The 17,056-nt window shown below is 50.4% G+C and overlaps 1 protein-coding gene across 6 annotated transcripts in view; it reads left to right on the forward strand.

Moving 5' to 3' along the window:
- The window catches only part of chd9 (chromodomain helicase DNA binding protein 9), a 50,990-nt gene that overhangs the window by 13,422 nt on the left and 20,512 nt on the right, over positions 1–17,056 (forward strand). For 5 of the 6 annotated variants that reach the window (XM_062470947.1, XM_062470950.1, XM_062470949.1 and 2 more), the window contains 9 exons: positions 5,703–6,109; positions 13,601–13,712; positions 14,873–15,019; positions 15,264–15,332; positions 15,464–15,519; positions 15,679–15,796; positions 16,006–16,092; positions 16,439–16,576; positions 16,847–16,968. In XM_062470947.1, the coding sequence (XP_062326931.1) occupies positions 5,703–6,109; positions 13,601–13,712; positions 14,873–15,019; positions 15,264–15,332; positions 15,464–15,519; positions 15,679–15,796; positions 16,006–16,092; positions 16,439–16,576; positions 16,847–16,968 (1,256 nt within the window). Of the gene's footprint in view, positions 1–3,376; positions 3,511–5,702; positions 6,110–13,600; positions 13,713–14,872; positions 15,020–15,263; positions 15,333–15,463; positions 15,520–15,678; positions 15,797–16,005; positions 16,093–16,438; positions 16,577–16,846; positions 16,969–17,056 lie in introns of those variants that run through there. The other variant, XM_062470951.1, reaches the window with a different exon arrangement.

Raw genomic sequence — 17,056 nt, forward strand, 5'->3', positions numbered from 1 at the left:
AGGTCGCGCTGTCCTAGTTTCGGTATTTGTTAGTGCTGTCAGTTAAACGTGTTATTAACGGCGTTAACACAAACCCATTTTAACAGCGTTATTTTTTTTTAGCGCAAGATTAACGTTCTTTTTGGCCTAGCAAACTTTGTAGTTTTTTTCACAGGCTGTTGCAACGACTACGACGTTACAAAAACTACAACATCACACCGGATCTAGCTAGACCGGAAACAAAACAACAGGCACGCCGCACATACTTGTTTGGGCTTGCGAGCCGGCTAAAGAGTAGTAGGCTAACGTTACGTTTTGAGTGGATGGCGAGCGCGAGACGCCGAAATGGATGCCAATAAGATTCTGAATGGAAAGTTTACTTTTAAAAAGTTGCCAAATGGTTCCTTTGACAATACCGAAGTGATCTGTGTGTTTTGTCGTTGTGAACTGAGCTATCATCGCAGCACGTCCAGTCTGAAATACCACTTGATGGCCAAGCACACAGCTGATGCGAATTCTCCGCCCCCTCGTCAAAGCCAGGCGATTGCAATGTTGTTTTCAATAAAAAAACATTTGCACTTAGACTAAGCAATCTGATCCACTGTTCCATGTTGAGAAGAGCATTAAAATGAGAAAAAATTACAAAAAGAAATCAAGGGACATTTAGAATAGATAAAAATGTGTGATTAATCGCGAGTTAACTATGACATTAATGCGATTAATCATGATTAAATATTTTAATCGTTTGACAGCACTAGTATTTGTACATCCAGCCTCCTAAAACGTGTTGATGGAACTGACGATCGCTGTGATTGGATGATTCCTCGCAACGATAAGCATTTTTTTTTGCGACGCCGGTGCTGGCATTTTAGCACGTCGTGCTTGGCGTAAGGAGCTGTGTGAGGCCCGCTGTATTAGCGTGTGTCCTCCTGGTGTGTGTCGTGTTCATACTACAGGGAGCCACCCGGTGCATGCTGGCTTGTTTAGTTCCCTGCCCTTGCTTTCTCTCAACCCCCTCCACCCCCACCCACTCCCCCTTCTCCTCCCCTCCCCTAAACACACACACACACTCTTACTCACTCACTCACACACACACACACACACACACACACACACACAGTCCAAACTCCAAGGCCTAGTCTGTCAGCTGTTGACAAAATAGTCTGAAAGTTGCAGATGGGGGTGGTTGTAGAATTGTTCTACATAGCAGAAGCAGGGCTTTGCATTTGATCTAGTTTGTTGCTAAAGTATCAAAACAAATGTCCCTCATTTTAGGCTAATGATTGCCAGTGTTGCCATTGATTGAGATGTCATTGCTCTTCTTGAACCAAGTGATGCATATGCCCTGGTTGTTGCTGTGTAATCCAGTGATTTATGAAATTACATATGTCTATGGCTTCAACCTCCCCCTCCTTAGCGTGTCGAGCACTTAGTGATCGTATCAGTGGTTTGTGACAAACCTTGCCCTCCTGCCAGACAGTGTGCGCCCTTGGTTAGCTACTTGATGTCCTAAAGCTTTATGTTAAAACTAGAAGCTTCATCTTGACCCTTGTCCTCCTTAGCAGGCAGCTAGCGGAAGGCTGTAGATTCTACATGGTTGTCTCTGGAAACCAGAGAAGACTGTGGGCTGCTCTTGGGTTGTAAAGCGAGTTGGGTTGAAATTGCCCTTCTGTTTCCTACAAGCTGTGCTGTTTTTCTTTTTTTTTTTTGCGTCAGAGGCCATGCCTGTCTGTGCGGTGAGGAGTGTATGTGTGTTTTGTGTGTTCTAAATGGGTTCAGCGAGGATTGTGGTGCGTGTGTGTGTTTGCATGCGTATGTGAGGCAGGCGGCCCAGGCCGACCTTACTGTGCCCTGTGCTAGGCTCCAGGCCAGGCCGACCTTACTCTACCCGTGTGCCAGCGCACTGGTACCATGTGCCAGCTGGTGCACATGCCCCCCTGCGTCACGTTTAGGAGCCCCCCTGGTAGGCTGTGGGCCTCTCCTTCCTCCCCTCCTCGGTCGCTAGGAGGAAGGGATATCTCAGCCAGTCCCGCCTGGTCTCGCGTGAGCCACCAGCAGGAAGCACGGCTGGGTGGACAGTCTGCCTCCCTCCCACTCTCACTGCTGCTCGCCAGAGTGTGTCTGAACACACTTCTGTGATGCTACTTCTCAGGGCCAGCTCCATCCTGTCTCTGTGAAGGGGGGGGGGGGGGGGGGGGCGTTGTCGATTGGGGACAGTGCTTGTGAATTTTGGCCACACGATGTTGGATCACATGTTTCCTGTTTGCTTCATTTTTTATTGTGAATTCCATCTAAGGGCTCATTTGTTTATTTTTTTATGTGGATGGTTATAATATACTCTGTCTGTGCCGGCCACATTTCTAGCTTGGATATGGCAACATATGCAATGTAATTGTCTTTGCTTGTATGGAAATGCAGTACTTTTGGGGTTAAGTTGTGAAAGTTAATGTAATAACTGCTAGCACCATCTGCTGGCCTACTTCCTTACAAAGAGCCAAAGAGAGAGACTGAGTGAGTGAGTGAGAGAGCGAGAGAGAGAGAGCGAGAGAAAAACGCGTCCGGATTTTAACGACATCTCTAATATTCATGCTGATGCATTTTGCTGCTTTGTGCTTTCATTTTCCACCGCTCTGCCGGAGACTCGAGCTCGCCACACACGCCCCAGCCAGGGATAGGGGAGGGGAGCGAGGGAAGAGGAGGAGGGAAAAAAAACAAGGGGAAAAAGGAAAACAACCAAGCGAGCAAGCCAACACAAAACCATTTTGTGTACCACAGAGTAGCCTACCTTAGCCTGAGGAAGAGCCGCGAAAAAAAGCGGAGCGACAAACGGAGCGGGCGAGAGAACGGAAAAGGAGCAAGGGAGAGAGCGAGCGCGGCGGAGGGAATCAATGAGAAGGGAGGAGAGAGGAGGCAGGAAGAGAGACTGACACACACGCTCGCGCGCGCGCACACACGGCACGGCTGAGGCGGACGGAGCCGAAGCAGGCGGGTAAGAGCAGAAGAATGAGAGCTTCCTGGACTGCCACGCACCTCCTCCACCGCCCACAGCGCTACTCCCACCGCTCCCAGTGAAGAGCCCCGGCTCCCATGCTCCTCCTGAGCCCTGCCCGCCGGGGGAGGAGGTGAAGGAGGCTCCAACACGCCACCGCCGCTCCGCTGCCTGCCTGAGGAGGGCTGAGGGGGGAGGGGGGACACGCAGCTCCAAGGAAGAGAAGACTGATCGTCGAGAGAGCGAGAGAGAGAGAGCGAGAGAGAGCGAGAGAGAGCGAGAGAGAGCGAGAGAGAGCGAGAGAGAGCGAGAGAGAGCGAGAGAGAGCGAGAGAGAGCGAGAGAGAGCGAGAGAGAGCGAGAGAGAGCGAGAGAGAGAGAGAGAGAGAGAGGGGGGGGGAGGGAGGGAGTGAGCGAGCGAGCGAGCAAGGGAGAGAGAAAAAACCCGGCGAAAGGGCAAGGCTTTTGTTAGCTGGTTTGAGAGGGGGAGGGAAAGGAAGAGAGAAAAAAAACATGTCTACAGTGAAGAGGCCAAGAGGAAGGGTAAGTGAGTTGCGCTGAGAGCCGGGAGGGAGGGAGGAAGGGAGGGGGAGGAGGGGCCGGCAGGAACTGAACAACCTCCTCTGCTACTGGCTCATGCTGCAGCCTCCACTGCCGCCATCTTGAACTCGTTGTTGCTTTTTTTCCCCTCTCCATACTCATTTGCTTAATGGTGCTAGGCCTTAAGGTGGCATGCTATGTTCCCTAGCTTTCTCTGCCTCCTCTCATGTTATTCCTCTGTACTTCGATTCCTCTGGCTATGTGGTCCGATGCAGTGGGAGGGTGTGCTTGTTGTGAAAGTGTGTGTGTGTCACATGAGCTGGGAACATCATCATTCACTAGAGAGTTCGTTGCGTGAAGGAGTGAGCGGGCTAGTCCAAACGGTTTCTATCCCCCCCTCTCTCTCCACCTTCGAGGGGCTGTGATAGAGCCTTGCATTTTCATGGGAGCGTGCAGTGGGAGAGAGATTGAAATCACTGCAGTGCTGGCAGCCTGTAATTTCAGTTATTTATAGATGTATTACACAGCTGCAGTGCACTTGGTTTTGGTGCATTTCTCCACTCTCTCTCGCTCTCTTTCTCTCTCTCTCCGCTACGACACTCACTTTTCATACAAGCTCTGGTTCCTGCTCTCACTCTTTTCTGTTCCCCCATTGCTTCCTCCCCCTCGTGTTTCTTCTCCATCTTCCGCTCTTTTGCATTAATTTCCCCCACCAATCCACCCCCCTCCAACTCTTTTTCACTTTGAACTTGAACGAGAACATTCCAGTGTGAAGCAATAATGTTCCCTCTCTAATAGCCTGAGCATAGTACACGTGAAAACCCGTGTTTATCTTCCAAACGAATTGCTATTTATCCCACCCCCCTCCCCCCTTGCTTTGTTTGTGTGGTTAGGTTCGAGATAATTCTCTTTATATAGCAGTGTACGGAGCAACTGGCGATAGTCCTGCCATGGAGCCATCCGCAACACGTTTAGATGAGGTCATCCATTTCTAGGCTGTGGGCGCTAGCCTCATCAGAAGGGCAGCTTGCACTGTATAGGAATACATGCAGTCATGCATTATTCAGGTATTATCACGTATCAGGCCGGCTTCATTATTCATGCGCGTTTGGCTCCACGTGCTCGCTCTGGCCCGTTGGCCCCCGTAGAAAGTATGTTTCGAGAAAGGCAACTAGGAGACGGAGTGGAAAAGTGAGTGACCAGCAGAAACGAGCCTGGCGCTTCAGCGCGTCTTCAGAGCGGAGACAGTAACGCGGCTTACTGGGAGATGTTGGATGTAGCGGACAGAACACTTTGTGGTGTGTCACTGGAGCTGCTTCTTCTGGCCTTTTCTAAGAAGCCATGCTGTTTGTTAAAATATTTCTTTTGAATATGATTCAGTGTAAAGTCTAGTTCCTCTTTGATAACAAACCTTGTGCTTCCTTTATCTGTATGCCACAGTACAATTTCAATCCTGGCCATTTCCTCTAAGGGAAATCTGATGAACAGTTACCAGCTTTTAGCTTAGCTTCATGACAACAAAAGGCTCCATTGCTCAAAGCACATTGCTTTGTCATTTTTATTGCCCTCCCCACGTCACCAACCACAGCAACTGCTATAAAACTGGATTGTAAGATGGGAGTTCTTACGCCTCTTTGACATACCATGTGCCAGAGTTCCTTTGCTTTTGAAATATTTTTCAAGTCGGTGAAGGTGTGTGTCAGTGATGTCGACAGGAAGATTCTTTCATGGGGGTATCGTAACAACTTCCCATCAGTCGTGGTGAGATTAGTCTGGTGAGGGTTTGGACTAACAGTTCAGGTAAAAGGATGTCTGGTGTGACAGCAGGAGAAAACGTTTCTCATACTTGTGTGAATTCCAGTCCTTTGTGGCTTTCTTCAGGTGAGGTCCAGAAAGAGGTTATTCTGAGCTTATGCAAGTCTGACAGAGAGTAGACTCAAGTTTCAGGAATTTTCTATGACTATTGGCTTCTGCATGTGAAAACATGACTGGCCAACAACCTGAAAAGGCATTTTTACAAGTTGACTTTGCTGTGAAACAATTTTAAAATCCGCCCCACCAGGACTTTCCAGTTGCCTATTACTCAGATGTATTTACATTATGTAGCTATGCTACATGACCTCACCTCCTTTGTGTTTGTGAGCCTTCATTCCGATTTATATCCTCACTCTAATTCTCATATTGTTTTCCTCCAGCCTCGCAAGAACGCTAATGGTCCGAGCCAGGCCAGGGTCCTCAGCCCTCCGATGAAGAGCAGCTCGTCGTCGTCCTCCTCGTCCACGTCCTCCTACAGCTCCTCGTCTGAGAAGAGGTCCCAGCGGAAGCTGAGCCAGCAGCTGGCCCAGCAGCAGCAGCTGATGGAGGGGTCTGTGGAGGACAAGCAGGAGAAGGCCAACCGGATCATCCACGAGGCCATCGCCAAGGCCCGCCAGCGGGGGGAGAAGAACATCCCGCGGGTCATGAGCCCGGAGAGCTTCCCCAGCTCCTCGCAGCACCGGCACCGCGAGAGGGAGCGAGGGGGCAAGTCCCGGCCCAAGGAGAAGGTGTCCAAGAAGGCGCGCATCGTGGCCTCGTCCAAACCCAAGCAGAAGGCCAAGATTGGGTAAGTAGCAACCTGACTATCCCACAATTGGCGAATGGATCGTTTGGCATGTGAAGGAAGAGTGATTTGTTTTGTTGCATGTACTTCAAAGTCTTCATCTTAAACTAAGAGCTGCCAGGCCAGATGGATCATTGTTTGTCTACATTGCTGCCACGCTTTTCAAAGCCCCATCTTCGTGTTAAGAAACCTATTTCCAGCGTTCCAACAGCTCTGTTGGCTAGCTACTCCCAGCTCCCAACGTCCCTGCCTGTAAACGAGATGGCAGCTCAAAGTTCAGCTTAATTTACGGCAAGTTGTACTCAACAATAAACCAGCTACAGCCGTGCGCACACAGACAGGGAGCAGCAACAGTGGCTGCGTTTCGCATCGACTTCTCCGCCGATATGGATTTGCTTCTGAAGGACTGTTAGTGGGTTGAGGCATGTAGCGTCTATGTAAAGATAATCCTGCTCCCATCCCCCCCCCTACTTCTCTTCCTATGAGGCCATGTAGTCGGTGGTAAGCCACACCCAGTGTGGGCTAATGAAAAATCTGCCGTTCCAAACCCGAGGGTGTATCACGGCATGTACTCGGCCAGGCAGGAATGCCAGGTCATTGGTGTTTGTTGGTTGGGAAGATGAGCTGAAGAAGAGAAGACCGAGAATTTACACAATGGCACACAATATTGTCTGCCCGCTTCATGATTAATGATTTTATGAGCTTGGCTGCTGGAAAATGGCTGTTGCCGATAATGGATTCAGCTAGCTGTGTGTGTGTGTGTGTGTGTGGTGTGAGGGTGTTAATGTTGCAGTGGTATGTGTGTGTGTGTGAGATAGAGAGAATGTGTAAGGAGAGGTGGAGGAGATCAGGCATTTGTCATGCTAGAGCTTCTATCTGGGGGTTAGTGCTGGTCTGCGTCAGTCTACATGGTTTATACAGGCTCAGTCCTACACCCAGAAGAGATGAGAAATTACCCAGACTACACCACAGCTAGCTTACACAACAACAGGAACTAGCATCAGGTTACATTTATTGTTTGCCAAAGCCCAGGGTACTGGACATCTCACCATCATTAGAGTACCAAGTAGGTTCTGCCAGTTTAGAATAGAAACTAGCTATACATAATAGCATGGTATGGCAAAGAGCCTAGCTAGACATTATCATCTTTTAGCATAGAGTTTGCTTGGCTAGTAGGTCAGAGGTTAAAGCGCCTTACTGCAGATCAACTATGCTGTTGAAAGAATTTGCTAAATGAATACAGCATTATTACATGACTGTATTTTTCATAGTGGCATCATTTAGAATAGAGGCTAAATATACATGTACATTGTAGTATAGATTAGCAAAAGAGGCTAACTAAACATTTGATTAGCATAGAGGCTAGCTGTACATTATAGTGATAATTCGCGATTTCAATGGACAGATCACACATTTAATTGAGTACATAACCTATTTTTAAACAATGCCCAACAAAGAAACTAGGCTATGTACAGGGAAGGTTGTCCACTGGTGTTTCAATGGCCTTTTCATGAAGATCGGCACGCCACACATTCCAAACATTTTCCAAGTCATTCAGTGTAATGAACTTTTAGGCTAGCTGTGTACGGTGGAATCTGACTAGCAAAAATTATTTTTTGAATCTTACTTTTAACATCCATACACTCCCTTCCTCCCAGTTACAATTTCACTATAGACCAGTGGTAGAGCTTTTAGTGTTATGTTCAATGTGTTTTGTATGTAGTCAGATTTAGAGTTACCTTTTATAGTATTAACAGGATACAGTAGCACTTAAGGTCTGTCTTCCGGGGAGGCACGGTGGTCTGGTACTGTAAGCCAGCTTTCTCCCTCATATTGAGAGATAAGCCTCCAAGCCAGACAGCCTCACGTCGTGTGTGTTTGAGTGGGCGGTTTCTTTAAAGCCGGTGGTGAATTTGGTATGCCCTCTGTGGCAGTTAATGACACACCCGGGGCAGGGCGAGGGTTCAGGCCACACTATACATGAAGGCATATAGAAGGGGTTGAGAAATACATGGTGCTTTGCTTTGGCTTGCTCCTCTTCACACCTGACCTTAGACTGTTAGAGAGGGCCTGTGTTTACAAGAAGATGTTGGGAGTGCGTCATGGCTGTTCTTTGGGTCTGGGAGGACCGAGGTGCTGTATTTGTGGATGGTTACTACGTTGGCGTGTTAGTGTAGGCGTTACACTACTTTGTGCAGTGAATGTGGGGGAGAGTGTGTGTGCGCGTGTGTTGAAGCGTGAGAGAGAGTGTGTGTGTGTGGAATCACGCTGGTGGTGAAAGGTGTGGTGTGGTGAAGACAGCATGAGATGAGTATATGATGAAAATACTCTGGGGAGGTTTCTGTGTGTGTGTGTGCCATCGCCCAGGTTCTCCTCATGAAATATGTATGCTCAGCTCCGCTGCAGAGGCGCTAACCTTCCTCCCTCCATTACTCTCCCTCCATGATGGCATACCGGGTGCATGTGCGTGTTTGAAGGTGTATTGTTGTCTGTGCTGGTGTGCCAGTCTGTCAAAGAGCAGTGGGTTTTTGCGAATGCGCATGTGTGTCCAGGGACCAAGCGTCTAATAGTGTTATGAGGCAGCCACAGCCTGCAGGTGTGTGTGTGTGTGTGTGTGTGTGTGTGTGTGTGTGTGTGTGTGTGTGTGTGTGTGTGTGTGTGTGTGTGTGTGTGTGTGTGTGTGTGTGTGTGTGTGTGTGTGTGTGTGTGTGTGTGTGTGTGTGTGTGTGTGTGTGTGTGTGTGTGTGTGTGTGTGTGTGTGTGTGTGTGTGTGTGTGTGTGTGTGTGTGTGTGTGTGTGTGTGTGAGAGAGAGAGAGATAGAGAGAGAGACCACCCCTTTGAGGGAGAGCTAAGACAAGGGGACAGGCTCTTTAGGGACACCCGCCCAGACAGTCTGTCTTCATCAGGTTGAGTTAAGTGTGCCCTCTGAGGGGTGAGGCCGAGGGCATTGCCAAGGGCTGTCTTATCACCGCGCTCTCTGAGAATCGCTATGTGTTTTTTCTAGCTACCTGCAGATAAAACAACCAAAGATTAAAAACACCATCCTGATCAGACAAAAGCAGATACAAATATTCCTCTTGCTCTCTTTTTTATTCTCCCCCATCCCCCTCTCTCAGCATTCTCCACATATTTCTACGGTGATTTGCGTTCTTCCCAACATGCTTAGAGCTGAGAGAAAAGGGCATTTTTTTAAATATTGTTTACTTGCGGACATGATCTGAATACTGGGCCAACACACCACAATGCTGTGTACAGTGAAATAAGATCAAACAAAATGGTGCCAGGGAGATCAATTACACGATAGAAAATGGGGCTTTGGGTCGAGCCTATATGCTGCAACCTATAGCTCGTATCTCCATTCCAAGCTGCTACACATGGCTCCTGTCTAATCCTTTTCACTCTCTCTCTAATTAGAAAAACAATCCAGTCTTTTCCTTCATCAGAATCAGAATCAGAATGGTCTTTTTTGTTGTATTTTTCTCCCGTGTGTGTATGTGTGTGTTTGAGCATGCATGTGTTTGTGTATGTGCGTAGGCTTTGCTTATGCGTGCATATGCAATGTGTTTCTTTGCGTGTGTGTGTGTGTGTGTGTTTTTGTCCCGTGCATGCAAAGCCTAGCAGAAATGTAGATCAGTGCAGTGTATAATGTCTACTTTAGCAGGGATCCTGGCGGTGTTGCTGCTGCTGCTTGTGCAGGAGAGATTACAGCCCCATTCATGAGGAGGAGGAGGTGGGGGGGTGGTGGTGGTGGGGGGGGCTACTGGGCTAGCACGCCGCTGTCTCACTAAGCCCCCACCCCAGGAGGTGCTCCACTCATTTAGCAACACGCTCTCTCTTTCTCCCTTGCTCTCTGTCTCTCTCTGTCTCTCTCTCTCGGTCTCTCTCTCTCTCTTCATTCAGGCACGCAGCTCTACTTAATCACACATTGATTTGGGGGTAATGACAGTGATGTGTGTACACAACCACACACACCTTGTGGAGCGTGATATTTCAGGTTGCTAGCCAACCCTCACAGGGAAGTTTGAACCTCAATGCTCTATTTTAACTGTGCCACGGCGCACAAAATGCCGACACACTATGACTCTCTTATCCCCTTTGGTGTACACACACACACACACAGGCACACACACATCAGTGGGCCTCTGGCCAACTAGGACAGGGCAGCACTGGGGGGCTGGGGGATGGAAGCCGGGTTATTAGGCTGGATCTGAGTCTGGTAGCCAAGTAGTCCCAAAGATGGAGCCAGAGCCTTGAGGAGATGAATCACTGTAGCTCACCCCTCGAGCTAGCCTCCTTCCTGTCAGGCTCCGCCCCCACCAGGGTGTTGGACTCGCCAGCACGCAGGAGAAGAAGAGAATGCACAGCCACCAGGACTGTGAATGAAGTGTCCATGTTCTCCCTTCCCCAAAAGCTTTTAAGTTAAAGGTCAAGGCTTTGTTTGTGTGGGCTGGTGTGCGCCTGGGCTGGTTGCTGCGTGTGACGTGTGCGGGGGTGGTCTGTGTGTCGCGGGTGAGGAGGGGGGGTTGCTGCAATGTGTGGTTGGAGTCAAAGAGAGAGAGAGAGAGAGGTATTATTAAATAATGTGTCCGTGTGTTCGTAGTAGTGGCATTAAACCCTGGGTGGGCCTGTTGAGAGCGGATCTGTGGTATGACGGGGGGGGGGGGGTGTAAACCTCAGGGGGATGGGGGGAGGGGTGGAGGGGGGGATGAGCTTCACGTGTGCGTCACCCCCCCCCGTCTCCTCCCATCATGTGCTCTGCTCCCTCACAGCATCACTGATGCACGGCTATCTATCCATGCGGTCCCGTCTCTGCCTGTCGGACTCACTCTATATCTCTATGGATCTCTTAATCTATATCCATCACTCAATCCTCCGTGTGTCTATCCATCCAAATGTTCTCCATCTATCCATCCTCCATCTGTCTGTCCACGTGTCATCTTTCGATCTATCTAATCATCTTTTTATCCACGTCACTCCATTTTCCTCTCAAATCAAGGATTGCTCAACACTGCACTAGTAGTTTCTCATCTCACCGTTTAATGTGACACCATGACAGGAAGTGAAATGTTAGTATTTGTGGCTTTCGCCTTTTTAGCAGCAGAATGCTCCGGGGCCTTGTTATCAGTGGCGGTCTGACGACATTGGCCTCACAGCCTGCCAGGTCACTACTCCCAACACAGCAAACTGCTCCACCATTTAGCGTTCCCCTTCTGAACCTGTGAGAGTTTCAGCCGGTCTGCAATGGATCATCACTCTTGGCATCCTTGCTCAGCTGTTCCCGCCACGGCGACAGTCGCGCTCGGCAAAAGCATTCGCAGGACGTGATGTCACACAGCCGCCGCCCACGCTGCCGACTTCGCTCCCGGGGGCCGCGTTGCCTGGCAACCCCAAAGTGTCATTGTCGAGAGGATTGGTGAAGTGTAATATCATCCGGATCGTTTTGGAGGCGGAGACATGATTGAGACGGCCAAGTGGAACGGGCGTGCACACCCGCTGGAAGGCTCCGGTGCCCCAGCCAGGTGTTCGCTCGTCTAACAGAGCCAGCACCAAAACATGCAGCCCTCTGGTTGTTTTTGTAAGAAGAGATGCCCCCATTGAGCATGGGGAGGGAACTGATGTGATAGGGTGGCCTATCATGATGGAGCAGACCCAGGCTTTGGCTTCTAACTGGGGCTGTGGTAAATGAATGTTGGCAGGCTATCCCTGGGAGAGCTGGTTGGTTGGACAGGACTGACGGTGTCTGTGCTGGCTGGCTAGGCAGAGTTGCCAGAATGGCTGGTGTGTCAGCATTGCTGGGCATGCTGGTTGACCTGGCTGCCTGCCTGCCTGGCTGGCTTGCTGTCCTGGCCCCTCTGTTCAACCCCCTCTGTGTTTCTGTATCAGTGAGAGACTCGCACCTTCACTTCACTGAAGCAAAATGCCCACAGGGAAACTCAGCTTCACCAAAGAGATGGCAGTGTCACAGCCGAGTGTGTGTGTGTGTGTGTAATGGGAAGAGAAGGAGAGGGGGAGAAAGAAGATACCGACTGTCTGCTTGCGTGCAAGCGTAGCAGCGAGTGTGTTTGAAACACAATCGAGCGAGTTAGACATTCTGTCCCTCTGGCTTCAGCTGGGAGGGAGGGAGGGGTGGGGGTGGAGAGTTCCAGAACGTGATAGACCATGGGGATGACGATAAGGAATAAGGCAAGAATGATTCAGTGTCTCCCACGTAGAGGAGACCGGAGCGGGCGGCCCTGGTCCCAGCCTTGTCAGTTCCTCCTCCCCTACACACACACACACACACGCACACACACGCACACACACGCACACACACACACACACACACACACACACACACACACACACACACACACAGTCACTGACGTCACACATGTCCAGGCTGAGGATTCCACAGCTCGCTGAAGTGGAATTGGGAGTTTTTGTCACCACATGACGATTGTTGATCCGTGTGTTGGGTTTTTCTGCCTCCGCTGATGAAGAGACCCCCCCGCCCCAATGTGGATTTGCGTTGGTTTCTCATGCGTTTGACAAGGGCCGCGGCTGCACAGGGGATCGAGAGTCTCTGGCTCGCTGCTGTTCAGACATTTCCATGTTTATGAGTTCACTGGGCTGTCGAGAGGGGGGGGGGAGGGAGGGAGGGAGGAGGTTCAGTCGCTATCTCTCTCCCCTTGATCCTGTAAAATGGATGACAAATGGGGCAGTGCGTCATGTTGATGTGAGCATGGCAGACACGCACACACACACACACACGCACGCATTGAGTGCTCAGATCAGAGGCCTATTGTATCACCTCCCAAGTGCGCATCCTTCTAATTTGCACGAAAATATGTTGAAAGAGGAAAGAGCCTTGAGTTGGAGGACTCCTCTCACACAGCCTGCAGATGACTCAAATGGCGTTCAGCAGCCTCGCTCAAGCTCCCCAGTCCAAACGTGGCAGTGTGTTTTTGGCCTTGTCACCTAACACACACAGAGCCCAGGGTTTCAGAATCTGCCTGCGTTGTTTAAGGCCTAATCACTTTGGAAGTAAATTTGATGTCGACTTTAATGATCATATCTCTAGTTATTGAATCAGTCTCTGTTGGGTAGACAATGTGGGTGTGTGTGTGTGTGCGGGGGTGTGGGTGTTTGCGTGTGGGTGTGTGTGTGTGTGTATACATACACACATCACATATAATGAAGCCTAATCACTTTCTGGTGGAAGTAATGACAGTAATAACAGCTGTCTGGCTTAAGTGAGGCAGAAGAGCTCTCTGCTGCTCTTCCCCTCACGAGCAGGGAGTGTACAGCGCAGCATGCAACACTCTGGGGGTCATTTGATTTTTGCACAACAAGGACAATATTTATATTATCGCTCATCAATTATTCAAGGTTGCCTCACAGTTTCTATTAGTTCTGAACTGCATAAGAGCCTTGTGTGTCGTCGTGGTCCCCCCTGATCCCCTGCTCTCTAATTAACACTCGCATCATCCCGTCTTCTCTTCTTCTCTCTTCAGGAAAATCGTCATCAAGTTCGGGAAGAAGAAGAAACGGAAGCCCGCCTCGTCTGAGGAGGACGAGTCGGACGACGACCCTCCGGCGCGCCGCTCGGCTAAAGACGACGACTCGGTAAGTGCCCCGCCCCCTTCCAACCCCCTGGGCAGTAGTACTCCGACTCTAATGAGGGGAGGTGTGCCCCGGTTGCTGCGGGTGTTAAGGTCCCGCTGAGCGGCCGTGTCCCCAGGGCTCCGTAGCGTTCGCGCCGCCACACCGCCACTAGACAATGATTCACAGCTGCTCTATAGAGCCAAGGCGCCCGCGGGTCAGGGCCAGGCCAGGGGTCGGCCATCTTGACAACGTGATATCTTAACTGGTGTTGGAGGCTGACAGACAGGACCTGAGGGGGGGATTACTGGGTCAGACGCTTGACTGGGAGGACACGCAGCACAGGGATCAGCGATGCTTCATTTAGCCACAGAAAACATGGCCTTGGCCTTTTCTGCCTTGCATTGATTGGTGCTGTGGACTCATGCCTATTCATATTCAGTCGTTCTGCTACTTGAAATATCTACGGGAGCCATACAGGGACCAACCAGATGGAAGCAGGGAGGAAGTGATGCGTTTCTGAGGTGGAGTCGCACGGTGGAGCGATCACCGTTCTGTTTGACGGGTGATGAGGGATTTCTGGGGACGACCAGCTTCTCTATCCCCCCCACCTCCCTCTCCCTGCCTTCCTGCCTAGAAGCTTATAATTACGCTCATTAAACGGCGCCCTGGACTTAATTAAGGCTGTTGGATGATGACTCATTTAGGATGATCTTGTGGAACTACAAGTGGCGTGTCAGGCAGCTGGGAGGAATGTACTGTCTCTGGGTGTGTGTGTGTGTGTGTGGGTGGGGGGGGGTCTGTTTAGCTGTGACACACACAGTGTCTGCACGGTCAGCCCTCATCCACATGCATCCTAATACATGCAGGCCATCCTAGTGACTTCCAGGGCTAATTGTACTGTCAACCATGGCTTCTAACAGGGCCTCACAGATGTGTCAAACATATGAAGCTAAGGCAACACGTTTCCCTGTCAACCAGACAGGGAAGTAGAATTACAAGGTTGAACATTGATATTATGTATTTTATTCATATACTTTTATTCTTTTTATTTTGAAAGAAAAAAGCAATAAGAAATGAATGAGGACCAGCTACTATGGACCCAGGAGTGAGTGTGACAGCATCCTAGTCTAGGATCAGTGGTGATGTTGGGTCTGTCCTCTCTGTGGTTCTGCTCCGCGTAGAAGCGGCGCTCCAACCGCCAGGTCAAGAGGAAGAAGTATTCGGAGGAGCTGGAGGCCAGGGTGTCGGACGAGGAGGTCAAGGTCATCGTGAAAGCCAAGAAGACCAGCACTGCAGCACGGAAAGACCCCGGCATGCAGCTGTTTGTAGTGAGTTCTTCCTTGCCCTTCCCTCCATCTCTGTCTCTGTCTCTCTCGGTCTCTCTCTTTCTCCTCCTTCTCCCACACACGTACAGACTAGCTAAGAGCATTGAATAAAACTAAAATTGTTTTCTTTTATCGTATGCATCTCATATAAATGCCGGAGACCATATGAGACTTGAATGTGGAATACAAAGGACCCAATGCTAGAAATGTTTCATTATTGATATATTGTGTTTTCTCCTTGCCTCAGGAAAACCCCAGTGAGGAAGACGCTGCTGTTGTTGACAAAATCATGTCCTCCCGCACCGTGAAGAACGAGGTACAGTCGCCCGTTTCCTTCCACGCAATAACACTGAGGGCTTTGAGTATCTGTACGTGTTCCATCAGCCCTCGCAACCTCTCCATGTCCTTCTTCATGAAAATATGCGACGTCCCTCTATTCCCTTTCAGGTCTCTCCGGGGGTTTACGTGGAATCGGAGGAGTTCTTTGTCAAATACAAAAACTAGTAAGACTCCTCCCCTCTCCTCCCCTGCACGGCTCATACGGCCGTTAGCTCATTGTGCACTGCGTACGCCCGGACACAGAGACAATTGGGGCTGATTCCTCGTTAGTGGTGCTGCTGGTGTGTATCCCCTGGTTGACTGTGTGTCCCCCCCCCCCACAGCTCCTACCTCCACTGTGAGTGGGCCACAGAGCAGCAGCTGGAGAAGGACAAGAGGATCCAGCAGAAGATCAAACGCTTCAAGATAAAACAGGCTCAGAGGGCACACTTCTTTGCAGATGTAAGTGTGTGTGTGTGTGTCTGTGGGCGCACGTGTGCTCGTCTGTGTTTGTGTGTTCTCTTGTCTTTGTGTGCGTGTGTGTGTGTGTGTGTGTGGGGGGGGGGGGGGGGGGGGGGATATGCTTGAACAGGAGCCCACGGCTGTTGGGCTCCTGTTCCAGATGGTGCGAGGGTGGCCAGATTGATTATCTCTGTTCTTGTGCTTTTCAGATGGAGGAGGACCCCTTTAACCCGGATTATGTGGAGGTAGACCGAGTACTGGAGGTGTCCTATTGTGAAGACAAGGACACAGGAGAGGTACCGCTGCTTCCTCTTCAGAGGAATGCCTTGAAACGGAGAGGCCATGGGGCTGTCTTTGTGTGAAGCTGTGTGTGTGTGTGAAGCTGTGTGTGTGTGTGTGCGCCTATGGCTATGGATGTGCATGTGAGCTCGCGTAGCCGCTGTTGTGTGCAGTCGTCCTTGTGAGTGTCTGTGTGGGTGGTTCATCTTACCCTCCCCACTTACACACACACACACACACACACACACACACACAAATCGCTCCCTAGCCCCTATCGAGAGATTGTCTGTCGGTGTAAGAAAATGAAAGGGCGGAGATGGGCTCTTTGTGTGGGCTGATACCAAGTCCCTGCCGTTGCTGTAGGAGGTGGTGTACTACCTGGTGAAGTGGTGCTCCTTGGCCTACGAGGACAGTACGTGGGAGCTGAAGGGGGATGTGGAGCAGAGCAAGATAGAGGAGTTTGAGCTGCTGCAGGCAGCCAAGCCAGACTCCCGCAGGATGGTAGGACAGAGAGACCCCGCCTCCCACACCTCTGACACACACCCCCTGCTCAATCTTTCGGTTTCGCTCTCTGTTATTCTCTCTCGCGCAGTGACTCTCTCTCTCTCCTGCTCTCTCTGTCTGTTGATCTTTTTTTCTCTCCTCGCCATCTCTCTTCCCTCTCATCTCTCTCCCTGGTGTTCTTCCTCTTTTCCATCCTCCTTTCACATCCCTCTTTCACTTTTCACATGTTCTCTCTCTCTCTCTTCCCCCCCCCCCCCCCCCCATCAGGAGCGGCCCCCAGCCAGCCTGTGGAAGAAGAGGGAGCAGTCGAGGGAGTACAGGAACGGCAACGGCCTCAGGGACTACCAGCTGGAAGGAGTCAACTGGCTCCTCTTCAACTGGTACAACAGGTCAGCAGCACCCGGGGCCAGACACACACTCACACACACACACACACACACACACACACACACACACACAGAGAGACTAGGCGGCCAG

The sequence above is a fragment of the Osmerus eperlanus genome, chromosome 10, assembly GCF_963692335.1.
Source record: "Osmerus eperlanus chromosome 10, fOsmEpe2.1, whole genome shotgun sequence".
Classification (NCBI taxonomy): domain Eukaryota; kingdom Metazoa; phylum Chordata; class Actinopteri; order Osmeriformes; family Osmeridae; genus Osmerus; species Osmerus eperlanus.